This window comes from Girardinichthys multiradiatus, chromosome 17 (genome assembly GCF_021462225.1).
Source record: "Girardinichthys multiradiatus isolate DD_20200921_A chromosome 17, DD_fGirMul_XY1, whole genome shotgun sequence".
Taxonomy (NCBI): Eukaryota; Metazoa; Chordata; class Actinopteri; order Cyprinodontiformes; family Goodeidae; genus Girardinichthys; species Girardinichthys multiradiatus.
Genome location: NC_061809.1, coordinates 25630433 through 25657735, shown reverse-complemented (window position 1 = coordinate 25657735; position 27303 = coordinate 25630433). Strand labels below are relative to the sequence as shown.

General features: G+C 39.6%; 3 protein-coding genes across 3 annotated transcripts in view; 2 read left to right on the top strand and 1 right to left on the bottom strand.

Annotated features, from left to right (window-relative positions):
* Positions 1-13736, top strand: part of LOC124882716 (potassium voltage-gated channel subfamily A member 1) — a 43169-nt gene extending 29433 nt beyond the window's left edge. Inside the window, exon 2 of the mRNA XM_047389228.1 lies at positions 8213-13736. The gene's annotated coding sequence lies outside the window, so the exon portion shown is untranslated. The remainder of the gene's footprint in view (positions 1-8212) is intronic.
* A 7388-nt stretch (positions 13737-21124) lies between these two features.
* atp6v1f (ATPase H+ transporting V1 subunit F) lies at positions 21125-23067 on the bottom strand. The gene is made up of 2 exons (XM_047389233.1): positions 22831-23067; positions 21125-21581 (listed from the first exon to the last, which is right to left on the bottom strand). The coding sequence occupies exons 1-2, from the start codon at positions 22986-22988 to the stop codon at positions 21380-21382; spliced, it is 360 nt and encodes a 119-aa protein (XP_047245189.1). The 5' UTR covers positions 22989-23067; the 3' UTR covers positions 21125-21379.
* Positions 23023-27034, top strand: lamtor4 (late endosomal/lysosomal adaptor, MAPK and MTOR activator 4). The gene is made up of 4 exons (XM_047389234.1): positions 23023-23158; positions 23249-23332; positions 26647-26764; positions 26852-27034. Exons 1-4 carry the CDS (start codon positions 23156-23158, stop codon positions 26947-26949), a joined length of 303 nt encoding a protein of 100 aa, XP_047245190.1. The 5' UTR covers positions 23023-23155; the 3' UTR covers positions 26950-27034.
* Positions 27035-27303: the final 269 nt, after the last annotated feature.

Here is a 27303-nt window from a genome sequence, read left to right as displayed (position 1 = left end):
AGTCATGCATGAACACACAGATTTAATTACTCAGTAATAACGTTCAGCATGTCTCACCCCGGATATAAATAGATGCTGTGGGATTGCTTCGCTAAATTTCACGACCACTGTTTGCGAAGGATTTTATTTGATAGACCAACACAAAGAAGTCTTTGGGGTTTGTCTCTACCAGCTCTGCGCATTTAGACACTGAAATTATTTTCTCTGCAAAATACCTCAAGTTCAGTCGACTGGGTAGAGAGTACCTGTTAACATAAAATTTCTAGTTTTTCTACAGATTCTTAATCGGATTTAGGTCTGGACTTTGACTAGGCCAATCTAACACATTAACATTTTTTGATTTAAACCACGTTCCACTGTAGCTCTGACTCTAATCTGATGGTTTTGATGCTACAGAATCTGAATAAATCAGTGGCCTGTCTCTGCAAGCAGCAGACCGTCTCCCCGACAGCTCATCACCATCACACTTCTCTCTCAGAGAGGACGAGGGTGTGAAGTCGTGGGCTGTGAGCAGCGCCAAATGTTCTCTCATTCATCTTCGACTGTTAAATAACCAAAATGAACTGGAGCAGAGAAGTTGTCACAACAGGAGAACATTTCTGCTCAGCCAACAGGAACATTTTACAAACCAAATGTGAGCTCGTGTTAACCTGCAAACTGTACGTTATGCATGTGCACACGCTTAGCTTCAGCAGCAGATATCATTGGTTTATTATGTACATTCATTCGACAAGTAGAAACGTTGTTTTTTTGTGCAAACACCAAGACGATGCAAGAAAGTTTCCTTGCACAATATGTACATGCTATGTTTGTATCTAGTTTCTTGATGCACATGGTAAAGACGTTTATTTTATAATATCACAATAATAGATGATCACAGCTAAAGGTAGTTCCAGTAGCCATGAGCAAGAGATATTAATGGAGATGGATCTTTTGAGAAGTGAGGAGAATATTAATAGTTTAGTGTTCCGAAGTTGAAAGAAGCAGTTGGGAAAAATGGAGATCCTGGCAGTGGGTTGTGGATGAAGATGTTGCAACGAGGTCTTCGGTTCCAGGAAGAACTCCACCAAAAGCTGAGCAGAGGGAGACTTGAGATCCAGATGGTAATTGAACGGATTGTTTAGGAGAGCGGGGAGGCAGGCAACGGCTGGAGAAAAGGGAGCTACAGTGGCAGACCATGGAACAGGTACGTTTCCAGGAGAAGTCTGCCATGGATACTGGAAAGACCAACCCAAGCTTCAACTTGGAAAACACTAGGGGTCAGGTAAGCAAAGACAAGGAGAGTAGATTAATCCCAGAGTTTGCAAGTGGGAGAAAACACATGGAGGCTTGACTCTACCACAAAGGTGGATCATCAGAGAAGTCGTCCAAAAACTCCCAAAATCCCCAGGAGTAAGGTAAAGTAATTGTAGACAGGTGTGCAGTCTGCAGCAGGCCAGTCATGTCATGCCCTCCAGCAGAGATCCTGTCAAGATTAAACCGCCCTCTTAGAGGTTCTTCAGGGGCTCCTACATAGTCTGGAAAAGTCTAGAGATGTGTGAAATTTGTTTTAATTATTTTTGAGGTCTGGATCAGAGGAAATGGAAAAACATATTTTAGATTTGCAGACTTTATTCTCTACCTTATCATCAGTATGATAAATATCTGAATTTCTATGCTGTTAATTAAATATATTTATTTTGTTTTGTACTCATCTTTTGATTCCTTAACCTATCCCTTTCTATCCGTCTGTCCATCTGGTTGTCCACCTGTCCACCCATTCCTTGATCCATTTGTCTTGCTTTACCAGTCTCTGACTTCGGTCTGGGGAAAGTTTGCATCACTCCTCACTTTCAGCTGTGAAATGTTTGAGGTTTTTTTTCACATGTTCAACCTGTTTCAATTTACCCCAGAGCATCTCAATAGCATCTACATCTGGCCTTTGATTAGGCCCAAGTCTTTTCTTCTCTTTATTCTCAGCCAGTTTTGGGGGGATTTACTGGTATGTTTTGTGTCATTGTCATGTTGCATGGTTCGCTTCTTCTCCAGTCCTGGTCTTTGTCTTCGTTCTCTCTGATAAACTTTATTCAAACCATATTTTTCTTAGAGAATAAAGGTCTCCTCCTTGCATACCTCTATCAAAGTTAAACTTCTCCATGGAGAGAATGTCTGATTGCGAGAAAAACTGACCGAAGCAATTTCAATTCATTTGTTCTTTAATAATAAATACATTACTTAGTGGCGTAGGGGGTATGGGCTTAGCCGCCTCTGAATCAGAAGCCGAAGGGTGTGGGGATACTGGCTGAAGGTGCTTCTAGGAGCTGGTGCATCATGGTGCATCATGGGATGTTGTTGTCCTGAAGAAGAATTTGAATTAGGGCGTTCTGTTGGTCTTTCCCATGATTGTAAGTGAACTGAATGTATACAGTCACTGTTAGGACTTGGTGCATCGTCGCTGTCATGTTTTATTTTCAGCTCATTAGCCTCATAGCACGACTTCACAATGCTGCGCACAGACCCGAAGTGACTGCTGCAAATGACCCTCGAGCGAAACGCTTATTGTCGTGGTCGTCCGAGTCAGAGGACGGGGGTCAAGGTCAGGCAGGGTTCCGTGCCAACTCAGCTGTTTCGGGTTATGGGAAGCTGTCACCTTGGCAACAAAGGATGACTGCAAAGTAGAGGTGGAAGCAGAACCAGAAAATCTATCATCCTCTGTGAGCTGACAGCAACAGCAGGGAGACAAAAACAAAACAAGAAGAGCCCTCCAGGTTAGCGCGATGTTTCACAGCCTCAGCAGTGAATCATCACATCAAACTGCTTTGATTGTGCTTTTAATCAGAGTCAGTAAAAGGGAGGACACAACTTAATCTCTGCAGCCTGCGCTCAACATGCAAACACAAAACATGCATGCACACAATCCGAGATGTCTGCAGAAAACACAACCTGTTTCATCTTTACGTCACCCAGAGTTTAATGTGACCACTGGAGCGTGCACACCAAAATGGCTAATTTCCACGTTAATGTAAAATTACATCTGCAAAGGTTAAAGAGTGCGTAAGTGAGTCAGCTTCAGCCCAAACATTTAAAGAAGCGGGTCAGTCCTGATCGCAGTGCTTCACTGACTCTCAGAGATCTATTTATCAGGAACTACAGGTCCTTCTCAAAATATAAGCATATTGTGATAAAGTTCATTATTTTCCATAATGTCATGATGAAAATTTAACATTCATATATTTTAGATTCATTGCACACTAACTGAAATATTTCAGGTCTTTTATTGTCTTAATACGGATGATTTTGGCAACATTCCTATCTCACAAAATTAGCATATCATTAAAAGGGTCTCTAAACGAGCTATGAACCTAATCATCTGAATCAACGAGTTAACTCTAAACACCTGCAAACGATTCCTGAGGCCTTTAAAACTCCCAGCCTGGTTCATCACTCAAAACCCCAATCATGGGTAAGACTGCCGACCTGACTGCTGTCCAGGAGGTCACTATTGACACCCTCAAGCAAGAGGGTAAGACACAGAAAGACATTTCTGAACAAATAGGCTGTTCCCAGAGTGCTGTATCAAGGCACCTCAGTGGGAAGTCTGTGGGAAGGAAAAAGTGTGGCAGAATACGCTGCACAATGAGAAGAGGTGACCGGACCCTGAGGAAGATTGTGGAGAAGGGCCGATTCCAGACCTTGGGGGACATGCGGAAGCAGTGGACTGAGTCTGGAGTAGAAACATCCAGAGCCACCGTGCACAGGCGTGTGCAGGAAATGGGCTACAGGTGCCGCATTCCCCAGACCTGGGCTACAGAGAACCAGCACTGGACTGTTGCTCAGTGGTCCAAAGTACTTTTTTCGGATGAAAGCAAATTCTGCATGTCATTCGGAAATCAAGGTGCCAGAGTCTGGAGGAAGACTGGGGAGAAGGAAATGCCAAAATGCCAGAAGTCCAGTGTCAAGTACCCACAGTCAGTGATGGTCTGGGGTGCCGTGTCAGCTGCTGGTGTTGGTCCACTGTGTTTTATCAAGGGCAGGGTCAATGCAGCTAGCTATCAGGAGATTTTGGAGCACTTCATGCTTCCATCTGCTGAAAAGCTTTATGGAGATGAAGATTTCATTTTTCAGCACGACCTGGCACCTGCTCACAGTGCCAAAACCACTGGTAAATGGTTTACTGACCATGGTATCACTGTGCTCAATTGGCCTGCCAACTCTCCTGACCTGAACCCCATAGAGAATCTGTGGGATATTGTGAAGAGAACGTTGAGAGACTCAAGACCCAACACTCTGGATGAGCTAAAGGCCGCTATCGAAGCATCCTGGGCCTCCATAAGACCTCAGCAGTGCCACAGGCTGATTGCCTCCATGCCACGCCGCATTGAAGCAGTCATTTCTGCAAAAGGATTCCCGACCAAGTATTGAGTGCATAACTGTACATGATTATTTGAAGGTTGATGTTTTTTGTATTAAAAACACTTTTCTTTTATTGGTTGGATGAAATATGCTAATTTTGTGAGATATGAATTTTGGGTTTTCATGAGCTGTATGCCAAAATCATCCGTATTAAGACAATAAAAGACCTGAAATATTTCAGTTAGTGTGCAATGAATCTAAAATATATGAATGTTAAATTTTCATCATTACATTATGGAAAATAATGAACTTTATCACAATATGCTAATATTTTGAGAAGGACCTGTATAGAGACACCTTACACCAGAGCAACTGAAGTGAGCAGAACAGAGCAGCCTCAAAACAAATTCCTGTGTAGAGATCCTGCAGCTCCTCCTAGTGGAAGCCAGAGAATTAAATAAACACATGAGCTTCAGAACAAGCTTGACAATTTACAAAAAACTATAAACTTGCTTTATAATGAAGAGATTGAACTTGTTTCTGCAGCAACCTTATGATCTTTTAAAACGAACCACAGGTAGAGATCTCAACTGAAGAATGGAGTCATTTACAATAAAGAAAAGCGATGTAATGCAAACAGAACAATGTTAACTATTGTAATTTATTTCCTTAACGTTAAAATATGCATGTAACTATGTACATTTGGACACTGACACAAGTTTTTATTTGACCTGTTTACTAAACCATATTCCAGGTATAGTTAAATAATGGGGACATGAACATAATGTGCAGACTCATTTTCAGCTCCTTAACATTATCCCATTATCATGGGCAATGATCCGAGGCATACCACATCGTCTGTAAAACACAGCGAAGGCAATGTGATGGCTTGAGCGTACATGGCTGCCAGGAGCACTGGGACACTAGTGTGTTTATTGATGATTATTTAAAGAGGTTTTCCTCACTGTAGGGCATTTGGCCCTTGCTCTTTTGAATAGCAGTCTGTCTGGTGTGGTCCCAGAAAACATTGACCCCTCTGATCTTGCTAATTAAAGGCCATTTTCTAAACTGCCATCCTTGAGAAGGTGGTCTACAACCAACTGATGGCATACTTGAAAGAACAGAACAGAAGGTTTTACTGTCTGGTTTGAAATCTTTACACAGTATACAATCAGCCATTTTGTGTGTCTTTCTTGATGACCATGTGCCTTCCTCTGCTCCTCTCCTTTGTGGGGTCCCACAGGGCAAAATTGTAGGCCCCCTCCTCTTCACTCTCTACCTGTTCCCTCCTAGCTTTATTTTAAAATATGTGATCACCTTTCATTGTCACACATATGATTCCCAGATATAAGTCCCACTAAAGAAAAAGGACTCCAACTCTTTGAGTCCTCTGTTTTTATGTCTGGATGACATAAAGCCTGGATGGCTGCAAATGTTAGTAAGTACAATGAGACTGAAGTGAGGAACCTCCACTTAGACCCCCCTTGGCTCAGTGAATCAGACCAACTGTTAATGACCTAGGGTTCAAAATGGATGCTGAACTAAAGTTAGAAAATCACATCAGAGCAGTTTCCATTTCACTAAAGTAAAACCAGTTTTCTTTTAGCGGCATTTTGAAAGTAATCCAAGCCTTTGTAAACGCTCGGCTGGATCACTCCAAAGCACTTTATGAAGGAATCAGTGAATCCTGTATCTCTTGGCTTCAGAGGATACAGAATGCTGCTGCATGTCTTTTTTGTTTTAAATGTTTTTTGCAGCATTAGTTGCCTTTATTTTCTTATTTTTGACTATTTTTAAATGAGCTGACAGGAAACAGGTGGAGAGAGGGGGGAAGAAATGCAGCAAAGGTTAAAGGGCTGGGACTCAAACCCGTGACAGCTTGCGTTGAGAATTAAAGCCTCTGAACATATTTTACCCCTGCAACACCACCGCTGCCCCCTGCTGCACGTCTTTGAACTGGCACACGAAAACTTGGATTTATTTTAAAGTCCTTTTATTTGCTTTTAATGCTCTTAATGGCCTTGCCCTGTCCTACCAGTCCGAGGACAGAGGAAAGAAGCAGCCAAATCAACAATGACTTGTTCAGAGTCTCCTCAAAGCCAGCTAAATGCAATCAAACTGATTGGGCTGCATTTCATAATACAGATGGAGAATGACCCAAAACAGACAGTCAAAGCAACCCAGAAGTTTATTGAAGTGGATTATTCTTGAATGGCCAAGTCAGACACCTGATCCTAACCAAAATAAGCATAGATCTCAGTTGTTAAAGACTACACTTCAGAGAGAAAGGCCCACAAAGAAACAGCAACTAAAAGTCACTGTAAAGCCCTGGCAGAGCATTTAAAAGGTGGAAACCCAGCATCTGGTGCTGTCCATGAGTTCAAGACCTGAGGCTGTCACTGAAAACAAACTTTGACATTTTAAAGGGGAAATGTTCATGTAGACCGAGGAGAGCATCAAAGCATCAGGGCAGAGAAAGAGGAGTAAATTACTGAGTGAACTGTCAGGGTTCGGCTGAAGGAAAACTCAAACTAGAGGCATCATTATCACCTATACAGAAGAAAATTAGGTTAAAGTGGGCTAAAGAGACACAACCTTGGACGGTGGATGCCTCGATGCCAATCTGCATTGTGATGAGTGAGCGTCAGAAAGGAAAGACGAGCTAAGCTAACACCTCCAGACCTTCTTGGATGGTCTTTATGGAGGGAAATCAAAGAAGGAAAGTCCTCCTCTCCCCTGGATTTGGGTGCTGCATATGCTGCGATGGATTACACTGATCCAACTTAATGCCCATGGCCGGGCAATCATTCATAACTACAGGAGCGGTTGAGGGCACAGCCGTGGATGCTCCCTGGACCATCTGCCGCTGATGCAAGGATTAACTTTGAGGAGTTAAGGTGGGGGTGGAGGCGCATAAAGACCCTGAGCAGTGGAGTAGCCTGGAGAGATCTCCCACCCTGAGGATGGCTGGGAGCTGCTACAAACGTTTCATCAGTAAAGGAACCGGATTTCTGCTCACAACACCTCACAAAAGTATTCATCCATCTTGAAATAATTTCAAACTTTGTCAGGTTACAGCCCCAGATTTGTATTATTGGGATAATGTGATAACGACAAAGTAGTGCATAATTCTGAAGTAAAGGGAAAAAGATACAAGGTTATTAAAATGTTTTACACATAAAAATCTGAAAAGTGTGGTGTCCATTTGCATTTAAACGTCTTGTGTAAAAACCTTGTATGTTTCTACCAGCTTTGCACCGTTTGAGACCAAAATGTTTGTTTTTTTTCTTTTCAAAATAGCTCAAACTCATTCAGACTGGAAAGAAAGAGTCTCGGAACATTCAAGTTGTGCTACAGATTCTAATTGGATTTAGGTCTGGACTTTGACTAGACCATTGTAGCACATGAATGTGTTTTGATCCAAACCAATCTACTGTTGCTTTGGTTGTATGTTTAGAAATGTTGTCCTGCAACAATGTTTTCTACCAGGATTGTCCTGTGTTTTGCTCCATCCATCAATTCTGGACCGGTTCCTCTTGATACTGAGTAAAAGCATTCCCACAGCATGATGCTGCTACCACCATCTTTCACTGTGGGTATGGTTAGTTTAGGGTGATGTTCAGTATTAATTAAAAGTTCAATTTGGGTCTCATCTGACTTTCTTGCACATGTTTGCTGTACTCTGCAGCATTTGTTTCAATCTCCAAACAGGAGTTTATATGACTTTCTTCTTGTCACTCTTCTATGGAAGGCTATAGAGGCCTGTGAACAGATTATTGCACCACAAAAACTTAATCAGCATGAATTCAGTGGCGGGGATGAGGAATAATTTAAAGGAAAAGTAAATCCTTGTCTTCTCTGTGTTTTCTTGTCTCCGCAGAGACTCGAAGCCCTGCCCTCCAACCATCAGGGGAGACAATCGGACCGCAGGAATGGAGCCATTTGATGCGCTTCCAGTCAGTATCAACATTCCTGTTCGTGGAACTCTGTGCCTTCAACCAAAACTCATCCTGTGTTTTTGGATTTTTACTCTTCCCTCGGAGCAGCTTTCTGAAGAGTATTTTCTTCCTGATGGATGAAGGAGGGCCTGGGAATCAAGCTGCTGTCTCTTTGTGGAAATGAAGAAAAAACAATCAACCATGTCCAGGATTTTCATCTTTGGATCATTTTAACGTGTTTCTTTTTTTTTTTTACAGATTGTGTCAGTGATTTACTTCCTATCGGAGGAAATCCCTTGCTGTGCAATATAAGTCCATATTTCTGTGAAGTTGTCATGTGGATGTAGAATCTGGACGAACATTTTGGTTTATTTTTGTAATAATGTTTTCCTGATTTCTATTTTTCTAAAATGATGTGAGACAGATGAAAGGAAAAAAATGAAAATTAACCATATCAAAAAATTTTAAAGGATGGATGTTTGGATGTTTTTCCTCTGATACACCCCCTTCCAAAGCCATAGCCTATCTCAGATACCAGAGACGATACATTCAGGGTCACACAGTTTGGGGCAGACCCATCAGCTCGTCTAAGCTGGGGGTACTTTTTAGATTATGTCTTCTGTAAGTTCAGGCGCCTAAATCTGAAGTATTTAGAATGCTCTACCTTTGTGTGGCCTGTTCTTCTTGCTGTTCTCTTGTACCGACATATCAATACGAAAATGGGAAGTCACAAAAAGGACTGAGTGCGTTCTCCAGAAAAAGATGAAAGACACTCTCAGTTCTCAAACAGAGTCTAAAGTAAATGAAAAAAATCAAGTTAAATTTCCACTGCATTTCTTTTGAATTTTGTTTTATTTTCTAGATAACTCACAAACTGACAGAAATAAAACAAAACACACTTTAAAACCTGTGTCTCAACATTTTTTCACCTGTACTTTCCTAAAACTTAATGGTTACTTTCTTGGAAAATGCAGGTTAGTTTTGGAAAACCATATGGTTACATATGGGCACCTTACATTTTATTTTCTTATAAACTACAGGTTACTTTGCTGGAAATTACACATTACTTTCTCAAAAACTGTTGTTCTTTAAATTATGAGGTACTTTCCCTAAACATAGACATGCATTTTCCTGTAATATACTATTGAATTTGTTGAACCTATAGCTTACTCTAATAAAACTTACAGGCTTCTTTCCAGAAATTGCAAGTTACTTGTCAATTCTTTAAAGATAAAAACCTAAGTCTCTTATTCTTCCTTTAGGTTTTTATATCTTAACCTTTGTGTGAATCTGCTTGCTTCAACTTTCCTGTCAATTTGCTGCTAGTACACCAGCATTTCCCCACAGAGAGACAATAAAGGTTATTTTCAGAACCAATGTGTTCTGGAAATGAAACAGCAAGTTTCATAAATACCTTGTAGGTTTCAGGAAAGTAACCAATACATCTTGGAAAAATAAACTGTAACTCTTGGGAAAGCCCTCAGTAAGTTCCAGGAAATCAATCTGTAAGCTTTGGGAAACCTCTAGGTCCCTGAAGCACCTTTTAAGTTCCAGGAAAATAACCTGTTCATAAATAAAAAAACGTCCATGAAACTGACCAATAAGACCTAGCAGGTTATCCTGTAAGTTCCTGAAAAGTAACCTATAAGCTCCAGGAAAGAGCCTACATAGTCACACTAAAGGGATTTTTGAGTCCCTGGAAAATGAACGCCAAGCTTTTGAAAATTAATAGAAAGTAACCTGCAAGTCCTGGCAGTACCCTTTAAGATACATGGAAGTAACCAACATCCCCAGGGAAAGTAACCGAAAAGTCCCATTAAAATAGCCTCTGAGCTTTAGGAACGTAACAAGTAAGTTACTGAAAACCATGGAAGGCAAATTGTAAGTTCTGAAAACACCCTTTAAGATCCAGGGAAATAAACCTATAGGTTTTAGGAAAATATAAGTGGTTTTATGTTTTTCTACCATTTTTTCTGTTATTTGATTGTCAAACAAAAATGGTTAATCAACGAATTGTTACATTTTAAATTAATGATTTAAAGTAAAAAAAAAAAAAAAAAGAGAGAAAGCTTTAAACCCATTAAATTGATGTTTGTTTTTAAAAATTTAACTTCAAAATAAAAGAATTGCTTAAACGGCTGTTGGGTTGCAGCCACAGCCAACATTTTTGCACCGACATAAGCTTGTTTTTATGATTTTCCAACTTCAATATTTTTGTTAGTAGTTTACTTTTTTTTTCAATTGGTTACAAATAAACCTGCCAAAATAGTGAGAAAAGAGCTTTGGTCTTTTCATAATAAGGGCGGGCATGTGAAGTGTGGAGACAACCTGCCACTATGTAGGTCATAGTATGGCGATACTCAAGCTTTTCTCACATAATTCCATAAAATGGAAAAAAAGGAAGCATTTTAATCCACAGCAACTTGACGAAGATAATGAGGTTTAATTGGCAGCTAACAACCTCATTTAAAAAGTCCAAGCAGTTTTCATTAAAATGGCTCTGTTTGAGAATCTACTCCTGTTCTCTTAGTTGTTCTCAGTTTTCTGCACTTATAAACTGTGTTCTATGTCCTTGATGCTGCTATCCATGTACTGTGTAGATCAATGTTCAGCCTAAGTTCTGGCACAATATCCTTTGTTAGCACTCCTTAAATGTTTTTACTGGATCATTGTGGATCATGAAGTCAAATCCATGTATCCGTGGTAACTCTGGTTCAGTTTGTGCCTCCAGTGAAGCAAATTCAGAGATGTATATTTATTTTTATGTGTAGTATTTCTAAATTACACGCAAAAAAATCCCTTTAGCACCAAATGTACATGGGCATTATAAAGTACAGTGAATTTTAAGCATGAACATCCATAAACTCAGGGTTGATGTAAAATTATTCTGAGTCAGGGCATAAAATAGAAAAGACAGCCAAATATATCAAATATTAAATATTTACTGTGCTATAAACAATCATTTATCAACATGCAACTTTGAGGGTTTTTTTATTACCTTGATTCCCTTAGAATATTAGCAGATAGTTAAGAGGTTGAGACTATTGCAGATGTGCAATGGCTAAATCCTCCAAGGATTAGAAAGAGATCCATCAGGGGCATTCAGTTTGAAGTTTTTCTTGAAGAGTAGGCTGGGGCCTTCAGAATACAGATATTCTGAAAGATGACTCCTCCAAAAGCCTGGTCCACTAAAGGCTGGATCCTTTGTAGACCCAATCCTTGACCATGTGTAGAGTATATACAATCTATCACTGCCTAAATCCAGCTATGGGGTGTTCCACCAAACTGGTTCTAGTTCTTTCTTAGAACCAGTATTTTTTCCCACTCAGTCTGGCACTGTTAGATTGGTTTTGTACCAGCATCATAAAGACAAACAGAACACAAAACTGTGGCAATCAAAGTGATGGGAAAAAAGGGTCTTTCTTAATGATAATGAGGTCTCTGATCTTGAAAAACTACCAATAGCTGGGTCCCAATTCAGAAACTTCATTCTCCAAAGGAAGGACACTTTAAAGGTCTTGCCCTTCCAAAGATTACTTGCTTGAAAGCCAGGCCCTCTTAAAGATACTTCAAAGTACAGGTCTTTATAATGACAGGTTCTTCAAATACAGATCAAAAGATCCAGCCCTTCAAAGTTCAGCCCCCTCCAAAAAGAGGTTGCCTTTGAAAGCTGATTTCTCCATATGCCGCTCTTGCATCACTTTCTCTGGCCTTCACACTAAAGTTTGGTCCCCCTCCCCAAACCTGGGCTCCTATCCTGAACCCAGGACAACAGACCAGTTTGTTCCCCCCTGTCGGTGGGCATAGCCAAAATGACCAGAATTTATAGGATGTTTCTCAAAACTAAGGAAGCTTTTAAAGCTAAGACATGATTATGAGCTGGACCCCATTTCAAGGGCTTAATCCTTCCAAGGACAAATCCTTTAAAGGCCTTGTCCTTCGAAAGATGATTCCTGCAAAAGCTGGGTCCTCTAAAAGTTGAGTCCTTCAAAGGATGTGTCCAGTTGCCGGTCCTATGTAGGACATGTCCACTTAAGGACAAATTCGTCTTATGACAGGCACTCCAAAAGACAAGCTTTCTGTACAATCATTCCTTCAGACGTTCAGCTCTCTAAGGGCTGGGTTCTCTAAGAGGAAGGAATTTTAAAAGCTGACACAGATAACTTAAAATGCATCACCACCAAAAACATCCTGAGGCTCAGGTATTTTTGGGGGGTTCAGAGTAATGGGAACTCATCAGGTGTTTCTCAATAACATGAATGACTCTGATGGTGAGTAACAACCATGAGCTGGGTCTCAATTCAGGACGTTCAACCTGCAACTGATATGTCCTCCAAATGATTAGCTCTTCAAAGGGTGATTCCTCTGAAAGACAAGTCTTTCTAAGAACCAATCCTTCTAATGGCAGCTATCCAACAGATGGGCCCTCAGAAAGATACCTCCAAAAGCTTGCACCTCTAAATGTGGGGTCCTCTGAAAGACCCATCTTTCAGAGGAGATATACAGTTAATGACAGCCCCTCCATAAAATTTGTTACTTAAAGGTCAGAACCTCCAGACGTCTTGTGCTGTAAATCAATGATCAGGCTTTATAAGGGCTGAGGACTCTGATGACCTTGGAGAGCTGAAGAGATGGTTTTGTCAATTACAAATTAACTGTGACATTTAGACATCTGTTTGTTAATAAGACAAATCCAATGATTCATGCCTCCCGGCAAGATTTTTGTGGAACCCAAAAGAACTGACTCTAGAATCAGACATTATTCAGACCTAATCAGCTTTTGGTGCAAAAACACCACATTTATTTCATTGTTGACAGTTGGATCCCTGGCTTCTCAGCATATGCAGTAGTTTCATGAAATCCAGAGTTTAGAGATAAAGCCTTGATGCGCATTAGTAGTTTTCTTGTGTTGTATCTCATTTAGACACAAAATTAAAATTTCCAACGAAACATTTTTAGTTTGGATGATGTCCTTCAGCAGCTGTCAGAGAAATCTGCTTCACTGCAAACATTTTTCTGTAATCCTACAAAAGCAGACCCTTAGAGGCACAAACTGGGAATCCACAAACTCGGCTGCTTAAAAAATATATATTTTCAGAGTTTGTAGACTCACCTGCTCAGTGTACATTTCGTTCTGCATGAATTTATGTGGATCCATCCTCAACGTTCAGGTCCAGCTGAACATGTTGTGTTCGGCCTTCAGTCGTTATTCACCTTTCTTGTGGAGTCAGCAAACTGCAGATCTTCAAGTACCTTCGCTGATAACATCCCCCTCAGAAAACAAAGCTGCCAAAACATGTCTGAAGAAGCCAAGTCTCTCTGTGTATCAGTGGTTTTAAGTGTTTTACATCATCCTGTTAATGTTTCATCGTGTTTTTAACAACAATCCTGTTTGTTACGTTGTTGGTCATATATGCAGACGAGTTATCAAATAAGCTGAAATAAACTTTTAAGATTCACTGAGAAAGATTGAACTTCTTTGTTTGGCCACCAAATGATAGATTGAGCTATTTGGCCATAATGACAGGGGGTATATTTGGAGAATTCAGGGTGATGTTTTTGGACTTGAAAATATATGCCAACTGTTAAGGATGGTGGTGGCAGCATCATGCTGTGGGGCTGTTTTGCAGCCAGTGGTGTACTCCAAAAAGTGGACGGAATAAGAAAGGAGGACTACAACTGCAATGGGGACTGCAACGGGTTTCTCAGGACAAAATGGGACAATAAAATGAGACAAATTATATTTATTATAAAGATTTTTCAAAAATGACTAATGACTTAATGAACTCAAAATTATTAAAGAGCCAAGACAAAAATATCAGAGTGAGCTCAGAGCGTCTGTCTGAGACTAGTCAGACAGGAGTAGGCATATCTCTGATGTCATTTCCCAGGTCCAAAAGGATCGGAAGAAGCCCCTCCGGCTTTTTCATCTCCTCCGGACTGAAGACCTTCAGTGAGGTGGGTCAAACTGCAAAGGCTAATTTGGCATCTTGGATGAAAAGAAAATCTTCTGAAAGAATGACAAATTAACAATCAGTGCTGTGCATTATACTATTGGTTGCTATGGAGACTTCAGAAATAATTATCAATAACTTGAGAAATTATAATGTCCTAAAAACATGTTTCATATGAGTGAATTCTGGAGAAAGTAAGTTCTACATGTCAGGTATTTTCTAGTTATAAGATTTAAACTAATCTTAATTAATCCGCTAATCGACTCAATAAATCTGCTCCGGGTTCCTGAAATTTATAACAAAACGATGGAAATTGTATCAGAAAATGAATCACAATTATGGTTCTGGACAGACAAAGACAGACAAAACCCTCAATGTCCTGAACCAAGGTGCTAGGAGACTCGTTCAACATTTCCATTAAATGTTGGATTCTGATGGGATTCTTCACCTCCAGTTAAGATCAATGACTTCCCTTTTGGGCCTGGCAGTTCGGACTCTCCATATGTATCAAAGACTTATCATCGGGACAGATGATTTTCCGATTGGTCAACAGTATTTACTTTCACACTGTTCCAGATAAGATCCATCACCTCTCATTTGGATCACTGACTATTTGGTTGAACCTACTCCCCATTTGGCATTGACCTTCTCCTAGGGTTATTGATTTCCCATTTCAACCAGCAACATCTCACTTGGTCACAGTCGTTTTGCATCAACAAAATCTTGTTGTAACAAATAACTTCTCTTTTGGATCAATAATTTTGATTTGAATCAGTGGGTTCCAGTTTGGGTAATTGAGATACACTGTATTTAAATCCATAGACTCACTATCGTTTTCACCACTGACTGCTTAATTTCAGTAGAGACCACTTGTTTGGCCCAATATATACCTCTGAATCATTAAAGTCCAGTTAGGATGCAACACTTCCCATTTGACCCGCTGACTTTTTGTCTAAGCCGAATGCTTCCTATTTGGATCTCTTCTAACGTACTCCTCAGACCATTTATTTCCCAAGTACACCACTGACTCTTCATTTGGAAAAAGACACTGCATCTAAACCAGGAACTTCTCTTTGGACCTTTGACATTTGACTTGAACCAGACCTTATTTGCTGAATCAAAGAGTTCAGTTTTGGATAAATTTCTTCTATTTGGACCAGTTCCTTCCTATTTGGATGCTTGGCTTTCTTCTTTAGACCACTGATTTCAGGTATAGACTTTCCAAAGAAGCCAACTTGAAGTGAATATGTGCAACAAATATTACTAAACTAGCCTCCTGTGTTGTGTACCTCCCACTTTCTGACTTTGTGTAAGTAAGTAATGTTTTATGTAACATGTTTGGATCAAATGAAAGGACATACATTTATTACAAATATGTAAAATCCTCAGAAACACCAAATAAAACACTTTCAACAATAACTATCTGCCTTTGAACCCATCCGGAATTTAAAACTGTTACTTTTTCTAACTTCTTGTAGGAAGTAGCTGTGCTACAATGCTAAATTTACCTTCTACTTAAATTAAAAATAAAGATTCAGTTTCAGCAATGTTCTGTCATTTCTGTCCTTTTCTTTCAGAGTGGTACAGCTAACACTTTTGGTATCTACTCACAAAAATGAATCTTTGCTGCTACTTTATTTTTTAAAGTGAAGTTTATTTTAAATCCAGGTTAATTCAATACAGCGCAGTGAAAATGTGTTTGCCCACTTACAGACTCCTTCTGTTGTTGCTTTTTTAAAATTACACTTAAATTAATTTGGATCATCAAAAATACGTATTTTAGTATAAAAGATAATCTGAGTAAAAAAAAGGCAGATTTTAATTGATGAACTCATCACCTTTCTGGCCCTGTATGAAAAAAAAAGTTTTGTGAAATCATGTATTAACAAAACGAGGATACTGTGGCTCAGTAGGAAGAGTAGTCGTCTTGCAATCAGAAGGTTGTGGGTTCGATTCTAGCTTCCTCCCTAGTGCAAGTTAACTCTTAACCTACTGATCTGTGTATCAGTGGGTGAATGTGGCTCTGGTGTAAAGCGCTTTGAGAGGTCTGTATGACTGGAAAGGCGCTATTTAAGTTCAGTCCATTTACCATAACTGTGATTCACTAGAGCAGCTAAATTCTCAGTAATTTCTCTAACCACTCAGGCCTGATTACTGACAGTAACCTGTAGAATCAAGAAATCACTTAAATAGGACCTGTATGACAGCATGTAGTAGGCCAAAACACCTCAAAAAGCAACACATTATGTCACGATCAGCAGAAATGTAAGTTTCTCAGGTGTGGCAGGTGTATCAAAATGACTCCATCTGGGACTCAAAATACACAAAATAACTCCAAATTACCTCTAAAGCTCTGCAGGACTTAATTTCCTTATTTAATATCAGAGTTCATGGAGTCTATGGGAGACTTCCAAGACAAAAGCTCCGGCTAAAGAATAAAAACATTTACCAAAAGCATCTTAATGATCCTCAAGACTCCAAGACGAGACAAAAGTAGAACTTTTTGGAAATGCAGGTCCTGTTACATCTGGTGTAAAGTTAGACAACATTTAAGAAAAAAATCATACCAACCATCAAAAAAGGTGTTTAAGTGTGATGGTCTGGAACTGCTTTGTCGCTTCAGGATCTGGATGACTTGCCTTAACTGATGGGACCATGAATTGTCTTCTCTTCCAGAAAAACCTGATGTAGAACGTCTGGGCTTCTTTTTTTTTACCTTAAGCTCAAGTTCGCTTGGATTATACAGCAGGACAAGATCCAAAGCACACCAGCAAGGTCCCCTCTGAATGTCTCAAAAACAATAAACTGAAGGTTTAGGATGGCTCTAATCAAAGACCGATTTAAATCTGACTGAACTGCTGTGGCCTGACCTCAAGCAGGTTGCATATGCTGGAACCTGCTCCAGCAGGACTGAATTAAAACAATTCTGTAAAAAAAGGTTCCTCCAGAGTGATGTTAAAGACTTAACCCAAACCCTAGATGGAAGTTGTTACCTTCCAACGTAGTTTCTTGTCTCTTAACAAAATAAATCATCTTTACTCAGGTTATCTTTGATCATCTCTAGATGCACTAGAATGTGTGTGACAAAAAAAAGCAAAAGCAGAAAAAAATCTGTAAGAGGGTGAATATCGTGCATATAAGTGCATAAAGTTTATTAAATAGTTGAAGGTTGAGGTCTGATTATTACCTGTGGGTCTCATCTCAACTTTTTTTATTTATTCTGCAGTTACCTTGGTTTGTAATCATCTAATAATATAATTATTGTTATGGATGTAGGATTGAGCTTAATCATCTCTTTGCTGCCGTAGTTGAATATGTCTCCCCTTGTTGCTTATCTGCTGCGCATTTTGGCATTAAATCTTGATTTTATACTTAACCATTTCTCATTACTTCACAAGGTAAATACTTTGCTGGTTTTACAGGTTGGGTCTCGGAACTGGAGAGAAACGGACCCGGTGGTGCACAGGGAGGAAAGAGAGTAAAAACTCCCATTTTACAACATTATGGTTCTTGTTATTGACTTCCTGAAGCATCTTCATGGTGTTTTGAGAGTTTCATAAACCCATAAAGGTTGTTCCTGTACCCACATAATCCCTTTCAGCCAATAAGATTTATCAGACAGAGCTCACAAGTTCTGCAGTAAAACGTACTCTGGAGGATGTTTCCTGAAACACAAACACCTGATTTTACGCCCGTCTCTGTTTCAGAAGAACACAGGTGAGTACCTGAGCAGGTACACTGAGTGTTTAATATGAGGAAAGATTCTTACAGGGGTTCTGAGGGAGAACCAACATGGAAGACAAACAGAGCAGTTTGAACATGGCTGAATGTGGAGCTGGAGTTCAGGAGTTACAGGAGAGTTTACTCACAGGAAGGTTGTCCTGTTTGTTGTCATGTTGTTCCTGAGAAGCACACAACTCGGTTAGCAAACTGACTTTTTTCTTTATAAGAACAGCGTTTTCTTCTGATATTCCTGCAGAGCTTGTCTCTAAAATCTGATAATGAACTTCTTTGTGGATCAGGCTCAGGTTGGATGACCTGTGACAAACTTACCTGGCATCCTGTGTCTCATTAACGCACTGATGAGCGTCAATCCTGAAAGATGAAAGCAGAACCAGAGCAGGTTTGTACAAAAAGACAAGTGAGACTAATGAGGAGGAGCCACCTCAGGTTTTATCATCTCCATATAGTCTCTGATAGACACTGTAAAGGTCCTCAGAGGTTCATCCAAACTACATGTAGAAAACAAAATACTATGGTAGCTGCAACCTGCCGCTAAATGATAGAAAACATTAAATTCTAAAACAAACTTTATAAAAATAAAGAAAAAGAAAAAAACACCAACAAATAATTAAATAATAAAAACAAATTAAATGAAATCCAAACTAAACTTAAACACAGTAAAACATAAATGCAAAATTTTTAAAAAGGGACTAAAGAACTGCTAAAAAGCAATTATATCTACATTTAAAAACCCTTTTCAATGTACAATAAACTACATTAAGTATAAATAAGAAATGCACAAATGTTACATTTTTTAGTATTAAATCATTCTATATGAGGAAAATTAAATAACTTAAAAATAAATAAATGGAAAACTATACTTTAGGTAAAAATCTTAGGGAAAAAAAGAGAAAAAAAATAATTGTAGCTCTGACTAAGATTTGAGGACAAAAAAAAGAAATTTTTATTTGTTTTTGGTTTTAATGAAATAACCTGAAGGATCTGCGCTGTTGTCAACCACTGGATCTGACTGAATTGGATACAATAATGTGGGATTGAGCTTCTAGTTTAAAAGATTTTTTGATAGCATGTCTGATCAGTTCTGATTCTTTTTCAATATGGGGTTCCTCAGGGCTCCACTCTTGTGCCACTTTTATTCACAATTTAGACCCTGCTAATGATTATTTTAACCATTTCAAACCTGACTGTGAGGGTTGATAAGTCAGTTCTGCTTAGGATACTTGAGCTACATTGTGTCATTTGGCAATTATAAATCTAAATGAATAAATGTGATATGTTGAGTTCCTCAAGGCACCATTCTCGGGTCACTCCAATATCAATATGTAGATGAAACACAACTGTATATATTTGTGTCATCATATGAGCACAACCTCTCACAGTCAGCAAAGACTTGGTTGGTCAGAATTTTCCTCTAAATGTAGAAAAGACAGAAGTCTTTGTCAGAAACGTTAAAATGGTTAGAGATCAATACATAGCAAGGCTCACTGAGGATAAGATCTACAGATACCTTGTTATAGATATAGCCACATGAAGACTATTTCTTACTCTGCCTGGCAGCATTTGAAAAACATCTCTCGACAAAAACTGGTGCCAGCTTCTAGAACTTCAGCTTACGAGTAATTAGAACATGTCTTATTGTGTTATGTTTCTACTTCCTGCTTATATCTCATCACAATATACCCTCTGCCTTAAAACCTTCAACATGACTTACCTGGTGAAGTTTGTTTCATCGTTTTCAAAGAGGTGATAATAGTTATTGTTGTCGTTCGAGAACATGTGATGACTCTTTGAGTTCAGCTCATCAGGTCTGCAGACAGAAAACAAAGTAAACGCCTCATTAGTCAGAGCAGCCAATTTTCAGATGGTAACCAAGGCTACCTAAGGTCGTATCTCACCCCGAGTGTTGAGATGGAGCAGGCAGAGGACCAGCAGAGATAAAAGTAGTCATCATCATCAGTAGCAGCACCATCATCGTGGTTGGAAACAGAGCGGCACTCTTCTTCTAATCCGAATCAGACCAACTGAAGGGATTTATACTTCCCCCATCTGATCTGAGGTCAGTTTCGTCCTCCTTATACCTCAACACTAATATTTTGTGTCCTCCACTGAGGGTCAGCTCATGTTTGGCTGAACGTCAGCTGAAGGACAGCAGCTTAGTGATGAAGCTCCTCAGTCTCTTCAGTGTTCAAGTTTTTATTTTGTTTGGAACTGATCCTGCTTCATTCATTGACTCAGCAAAGGTCCAAAAAGACACAACGCTTCATAAGATAAGACAAAATGTAAAGACTGGAAAATAAAGCAAAATGTGATGACAGTCAGTGTAAGAAAGATAGAGATGTAACATGATGTATTTCCAAACTATGTGATGAGAGAAAGCTTATTCCCAATTGGACATTTAATGCAGCAGGGAATCTTGGCAAGGGCGGACGTCCCAATGCTCAGAGAAATGGCAAAAAGCCCAAGAGCTTCACTGTAGACTGCATAGGGCTCAGCATGTTAAATTGTACAGTTCATGACAAAACAATACCGCATACCAACTGTCAAGCACTGTGGTGGAGGAGTTACGATTTGGGCTCATTCTGCAGTTAGACATAGCAGGTGTTCAGCCAAATGTGAGGCCATCTATCCGACAGCTAAAACTCGCACCAAACGCAGGAGCCAATCTTCAACAGAATGACTAAAAACTAAAAGGATCAAAGTGTTTTAATGGCCTAGTCCAAGTCCAGACCTCAAACTGCTCAAAATACTGTAGTGGGATCTTAAGAAAGCTGTGCAGCAACAAATATCTGAAATTTTTATTGAACTGAAGTAACACTGGAAGGAAGAGAGGGACAAAATTGCTCCGCAGGGATATAAAACTGATGAAGTTAGACAGAAAATGACATCAACCGCAGCTGAAGGTGGTTCTACAGCTTCTGGTTCATAGGGTGTACTTACATTTTTGAAAACAGAGCCTCTACAACTTGATTAAGAGTTAATAAGAATTGACAGGCTGCAATAAGTCACATGTTAGCCCTTCGTTTTAGGCCTTGGTTAAAATAAATGTGTTTGTGTAGAAAGGTATGTGTATGAGACCTGTTATCTTCTGTCACCTCACCGTGACTCATCTAATGTAAACACATTGCATTTCAGTGAGAAAACATGATGAAAACCCACTTTCACAATCACAAATATTTTTATTCATTCCAACATCTGTTACAATTTTATAAGTTAAAACATTTGCACAAATATTGTTGGGAGGAGAACAGCTGCTTCAATCTGGGAGGAAACTAAAAACAACAAGATGACATGGTCACATGGAAACTGGGCATCCACTTCCTGGAAACCAGCTGCTCATCACAGAGGACACAGTGTAAATAACCAGTGGAAAGCAGATCAACACACTCACAGATGAACTCATTATTCAGGCGTTTATCGGAAGTCCTCAGCGGAGAACATGCCCTTGGCCCTGCGCAGGATGGAGTCCTTGGACGCATCATATGGATGCTCTTTGGACGGGATCTCCAGCACCGCCGGGATCGACTCCATGTGGGCGTCGATGGCATGCCGGATCATCTCGGCAATGAACTGGTTGATCAGAATGATGGCGATGTCACTCCGTGCCAAGAAGCTCCTGCAGGGAGGAAGGAGCTCAGCTCAGCTATGACACTCGTAAATATATAAAATAGAAAAAAAAAAACACAAAAATAAATCAAGAATGGTTTGCTTATCAGTTTACTTGTGTTGATAAAGGTATGCCTGATGTCACTACAGTTAAAATAACTGAGGAACCTTTTCAAGAATGGTTTCAGAGTTAAGAATGTGTTAAAAAATCTGTTCAGGGTAAAGAATTTATTTACATTTAGAAATGTGTTCAGAGTCAACAATCAGTTAAAAGTCAGCAATTGGTTGAATAGTTTGTTCAGAATTAAGAATCTGTTCATGATTTTTAAAAACTGTATTTGTTTTAGAATCGAGAATTTGTTCCAAGTTATGAATCTGTTTAGAAATGAGAATCTGTTTAGAGTCATGAGTCTTTTCAAGATTTATCATCAATTGGGAATCTGTTCAGAGTCAGGAATTTATTTAACAATATGTTTGTAGTTAGAAATCTGTTAAATAATCTAATCAGATTGAAGAATTTGTTTAAAATTACAAATCTGTACAGATTCAAGAAACTGTTCAGCTCCAGGAATCTACTCAGAATTGGTACCTCTGCAATGCTGTCTCGGATAAAGACAATAAATAGATCAATTGTATTTTCAAAACACCAACTGACATGTAAAGAAAATAATTAAAAAAAAATATTTCTCATAATTTCCTTTGTATTTTTCCCTGGAGGTTTTCCATAAAGCACCAAAATCCTTCCAAGGTTATTATTTTACAACCACATAAAAAGGCAATTTTAGAAAAACAGAATACCAGATGAAGATTTACTATAACATCACAACATTTAATGATGTCATTCAGATTGCACGTAAAGGTGTAAAAATGATCAGCAATCAATTAACCTTAAAAATTGATAGATTTTGAACAGTCTGGTATGGATGACAAAAGTGTTACATTTTCTCCTAATTTTACAGTTTTGGTTAATGTATGGTGATTAATATCTTTATAGTATTTCAGCCTATTTACACATATAAACAGATTATAGAAAATACTAACATGAAAACACCAAATGTCTGAGCAAGAAGAAGCTGGTGGGCCCAAACCACAAACCACACCGGACTCCATTCAAATTTTTACTAAATTAATATTGTCGCCTATAGTTCTGTTTGAGTATTGCTGTTTTTTTTTACCTGAGGTCTATTCTAATGTAGTAGCAATTTAAAGAAATATGATGGTTGTGAGTTTCTGATGTGTATAAATGTATCGGGCCTCACTTGAACGTCTCCTCGATCTCCGTGATGCTCGTGTCCTTCTCCACCACCAGGAAGTTCGGCTTTCGGTTCTTGTTCAGCTCCCCGATGCCACCGAGCAAGAAGCCCGTCACCGTGTCCTCGTCCCCGATCACAGCAATGAGTTTGCCTCGGCCCGCCATTGCCAGCTGCTTGGGTCCAGTTTTGCTACGAAGAGACGGTTCGGATCAGCAGCCTTGGTCATGTGAGCCGCTGCGTCAGTGGTCACGTGAGGGTCACGCAGCGGCAGTAGGCGGAAGTGAAGCTTGCAGATTGTGGAAAAAAACAAACAGCGGCAGGAGCTTACAGAATGGTGAGTGTTTAAACTTCGTGTTTTTAATCCGTTTTGTTTCTTTAAAAGCTGATGATACGTTCACGGAATTCGGATCCTTTTTCTTTCCAGACGACGGCTGCTCTGACGGCGGGTCTGGAGCGGATTCCGGATCAGCTCGGGTACCTGGTCATCAGTGAGGACGGAGTTCTGGCTGTAAGTGGAAAAACATGAGATTCTCCACGTTTAACCGTGAAGACAATGTATGAGGCTGGGGAAGACAGTGTAAGGAAAGCCAAAAAGGCCACATTTCACTATCGACATTATTGTTTTGCAGCAAGCTAATCAAAAATGGTTAAAATCATGCAGCTTTTTTGTGTTGAACCATCATCTTCTGTGGCAACAGGATTCTTAAATAAAAAAATGTGTAGTTGTTTGGAAAAATATACTGATTTAAAAAAAAACACCACTCTGTTTTTCCACTCTTCCAAATACAATTTGGAGGTCGCCTACATACATTGTCCTTGAAAACGCTTTATGATTTTAGGTTTTTGTGGCTAAACGTCAACAATCTTTTCTTATGTGATGTAATTTACTCACCTCAGCTGGGAAAGGCCAATAAGTTCAAAGTTTAAATCATTTACTTTAATCTTTAAACTTATTGATGTGTTGAGGAGGTCCAGGAGGGATGTTCCCTGGTCAGAACGGATATACAGGTCCTTCTCAAAATATTAGTATATTGTGATAAAGTTCATTATTTTCCATAATGTAATGATGAAAATTTAACATTCATATATTTTAGATTCATTGCACACTAACTGAAATATTTCAGGTCTTTTATTGTCTTAATACGGATGATTTTGGCATACAGCTCATGAAAACCCAAAATTCCTATCTCACAAAATTAGCATATTTCATCCGACCAATAAAAGAAAAGTGTTTTTAATACAAAAAACGTCAACCTTCAAATAATCATGTACAGTTATGCACTCAATATTTGGTCGGGAATCCTTTTGCAGAAATGACTGCTTCAATGCGGCGTGGCATGGAGGCAATCAGCCTGTGGCACTGCTGAGGTCTTATGGAGGCCCAGGATGCTTCGATAGCGGCCTTTAGCTCATCCAGAGTGTTGGGTCTTGAGTCTCTCAACGTTCTCTTCACAATATCCCACAGATTCTCTATGGGGTTCAGGTCAGGAGAGTTGGCAGGCCAATTGAGCACAGTGATACCATGGTCAGTAAACCATTTACCAGTGGTGTTGGCACTGTGAGCAGGTGCCAGGTCGTGATGAAAAATGAAATCTTCATCTCCATAAAGCTTTTCAGCAGATGGAAGCATGAAGTGCTCCAAAATCTCCTGATAGCTAGCTGCATTGACCCTGCCCTTGATAAAACACAGTGGACTAACACCAGCAGCTGACACGGCACCCCAGACCATCACTGACTGTGGGTACTTGACACTGGACTTCTGGCATTTTGGCATTTCCTTCTCCCCAGTCTTCCTCCAGACTCTGGCACCTTGATTTCCGAATGACATGCAGAATTTGCTTTCATCTGAAAAAAGTACTTTGGACCACTGAGCAACAGTCCAGTGCTGCTTCTCTGTAGCCCAGGTCAGGCGCTTCTGCTGCTGTTTCTGGTTCTAAAGTGGCTTGACCTGGGGAATGCGGCACCTGTAGCCCATTTCCTGCACACGCCTGTGCACGGTGGCTCTGGATGTTTCTTCTCCAGACTCAGTCCACTGCTTCCGCAGGTCCCCCAAGGTCTGGAATCGGCCCTTCTCCACAATCTTCCTCAGGGTCCGGTCACCTCTTCTCGTTGTGCAGCGTTTTCTGCCACACTTTTTCCTTCCCACAGACTTCCCACTGAGGTGCCTTGATACAGCACTCTGGGAACAGCCTATTCGTTCAGAAATGTCTTTCTGTGTCTTACCCTCTTGCTTGAGGGTGTCAATAGTGGCCTTCTGGACAGCAGTCAGGTTGGCAGTCTTACCCATGATTGGGGTTTTGAGTGATGAACCAGGCTGGGAGTTTTAAAGGCCTCAGGAATCTTTTGCTGGTGTTTAGAGTTAACTCGTTGATTCAGATGATTAGGTTCATAGCTCGTTTAGAGACCCTTTTAATGATATGCTAATTTTGTGAGATAGGAATTTTGGGTTTTCATGAGCTGTATGCCAAAATCATCCGTATTAAGACAATAAAAGACCTGAAATATTTCAGTTAGTGTGCAATGAATCTAAAATATATGAATGTTAAATTTTCATCATGACATTATGGAAAATAATGAACTTTATCGCAATATGCTAATATTTTGAGAAGGACCTGTACAATTACGGCTCAAAAATTAGAATATTGTAAAGAAGTTCAATAATTATTGTCACTCATCTCAGAAAGTAAAACTCATATAGATTCATTACACAGAGTAAAATATTTGAAGATGATTATGGCTTACAAATAACAAAAACCCAAAATGATGTGTTTCAGAAAATTTGAATATTGTGAAAAAGTTAAATACGTAGAAAGTTGAGTGGAAGGAAAAGGTGCACCAGCGACAGGGATAACCATTGAGAGGATTGTCAAGCAATCCATCCATTCAAGAATTTGGGGGAGCTTCACAAGGAGGCTGGAGCATTATGAGGCACTATGCACAGATGAATCCTACATGTGGGCTTGATACACATCTATACACTTTAACAGAACCACAGGCTGATTGATCTTCTCCATGCCATCCCGCATTGGTGCAGTAACACATGAAAAAGTAGCCCCAATCAAGCACTGAGTGAACAGAAATGAACATACTTTTCGGAACCCTGACATTTCTGTTAAACATATTGTTTTTATTGATCTTCTGTAATATTAAAATTTGTAGGTGTAAGCCATAATAATCATAATTACAAGAAGTAAAGACTTGAAATATTTCACTCTGTGTAATGAATCCATATGAGTTTCACTTTCTGAAATGAACTATTTATATTAATTTCATATTTATATTTTTAAAGATGTTCTAATATTTTAAATATACCTGTTTAGTACCTTGCAAAATTATTAACATCCCATAAAACATTTTTCATTTTCTGTCAATAAAACTACATTGTATTTATTGTAGGCTTTTTTGTGAAGAATGCAGATATATGAAGTAGATGGAAAATTCTCTGTTGAGATAAAAATCTGCTGTGCTAATGCGTGTAGAGTCTCACGGTGCGAAACTGCAACAGATCTACCTGAGCTACTTCATGTTCAAATTTCATTCTGTAAAACATCAGTAAACGTAGTTTAGTTCAAACGTTTGCTTTGCCCCCTACAAGGGCACAGAGAGGTTGGACTCTATTTACTAACAAGGTGGCTTCTGAATAGTTTCAATGGATTTTATTTAGGGGTATCAAGGTTAATGTCACAGTTTTCAGACTTTTATTTATGCAAAATTTAGAAGACCTACGTTGTGTTGCTCCATCACATTAAATCCCAACCTGTTAGTGATGATATAAAATGTAAAGAAGTGTAGATGGCCTCTTAACAGAACTCAACTGTTCAGTCTGCAGGTGAGCTGGAGAACGATGAGCACACTGCAGGCGTGATCATGCAGATGGTTCGAACGGCCTGTCGCTTCAGGTTATCTGGATCTGCAGAGGCCCCCTTCAAACGCATGTCAGGTAATGAAAAAACAGTGTTTGGGTTACTGGAATCAGACTCACCAGCTTACCATCCACCTGTGTGTGTTTGTGTGTGTGTCCCTGCAGTGATCCTGGAGGACTTTGTGTACGTGGTGACAATTTCAGGTCAGAAGGTGTTTGTGGTCAAACGTCAGAACAGCCAGCATGAGCCCGTCAACGTGTAGGGAGGTCAGGAGGAAGAAGATGGTGTCTATTTGTGATTGTTTTGTATGTTTAAGTTGTCTATAAAATAAAATGTTTAAAACTCCAGCCTTCTTCCTGTGCTGTTTCTGTGAAGATGTAAATTAGGGGTCCCCAACTCCAGTCCTGGAGAACTGCTATCCTGCAGGATTTAGATGCATCCCTCCTCCAACACACCTGAATCAAGGACATGGTTCATTACCCGGACTCTGCAGACGTGTTGCAAGCTGAAGGATGGTACCTGGCGAGAACTGGACTTAGAGGCGCCTAATGATGGAAACTCTGTACAGTTAATTTATTTCTATTTCTGCTGATTCGGGCTTTTCAATCTTAATTTA

Excerpts from the sequence above, each read along its gene's own strand:
- atp6v1f (XM_047389233.1), bottom strand. The coding sequence starts at position 22,988 with ATGGCGGGCCGAGGCAAACTCATTGCTGTGATCGGGGACGAGGACACG. Across the intron at positions 21,582-22,830 it reads GAGATCGAGGAGACGTTCAA|GAGCTTCTTGGCACGGAGTG; the intron begins GTGAGGCCCGAT and ends TCCTCCCTGCAG.
- lamtor4 (XM_047389234.1), top strand. Across the intron at positions 23,333-26,646 it reads GTGAGGACGGAGTTCTGGCT|TCTGCAGGTGAGCTGGAGAA; the intron begins GTAAGTGGAAAA and ends TCAACTGTTCAG. Across the intron at positions 26,765-26,851 it reads CCCCTTCAAACGCATGTCAG|TGATCCTGGAGGACTTTGTG; the intron begins GTAATGAAAAAA and ends GTGTCCCTGCAG.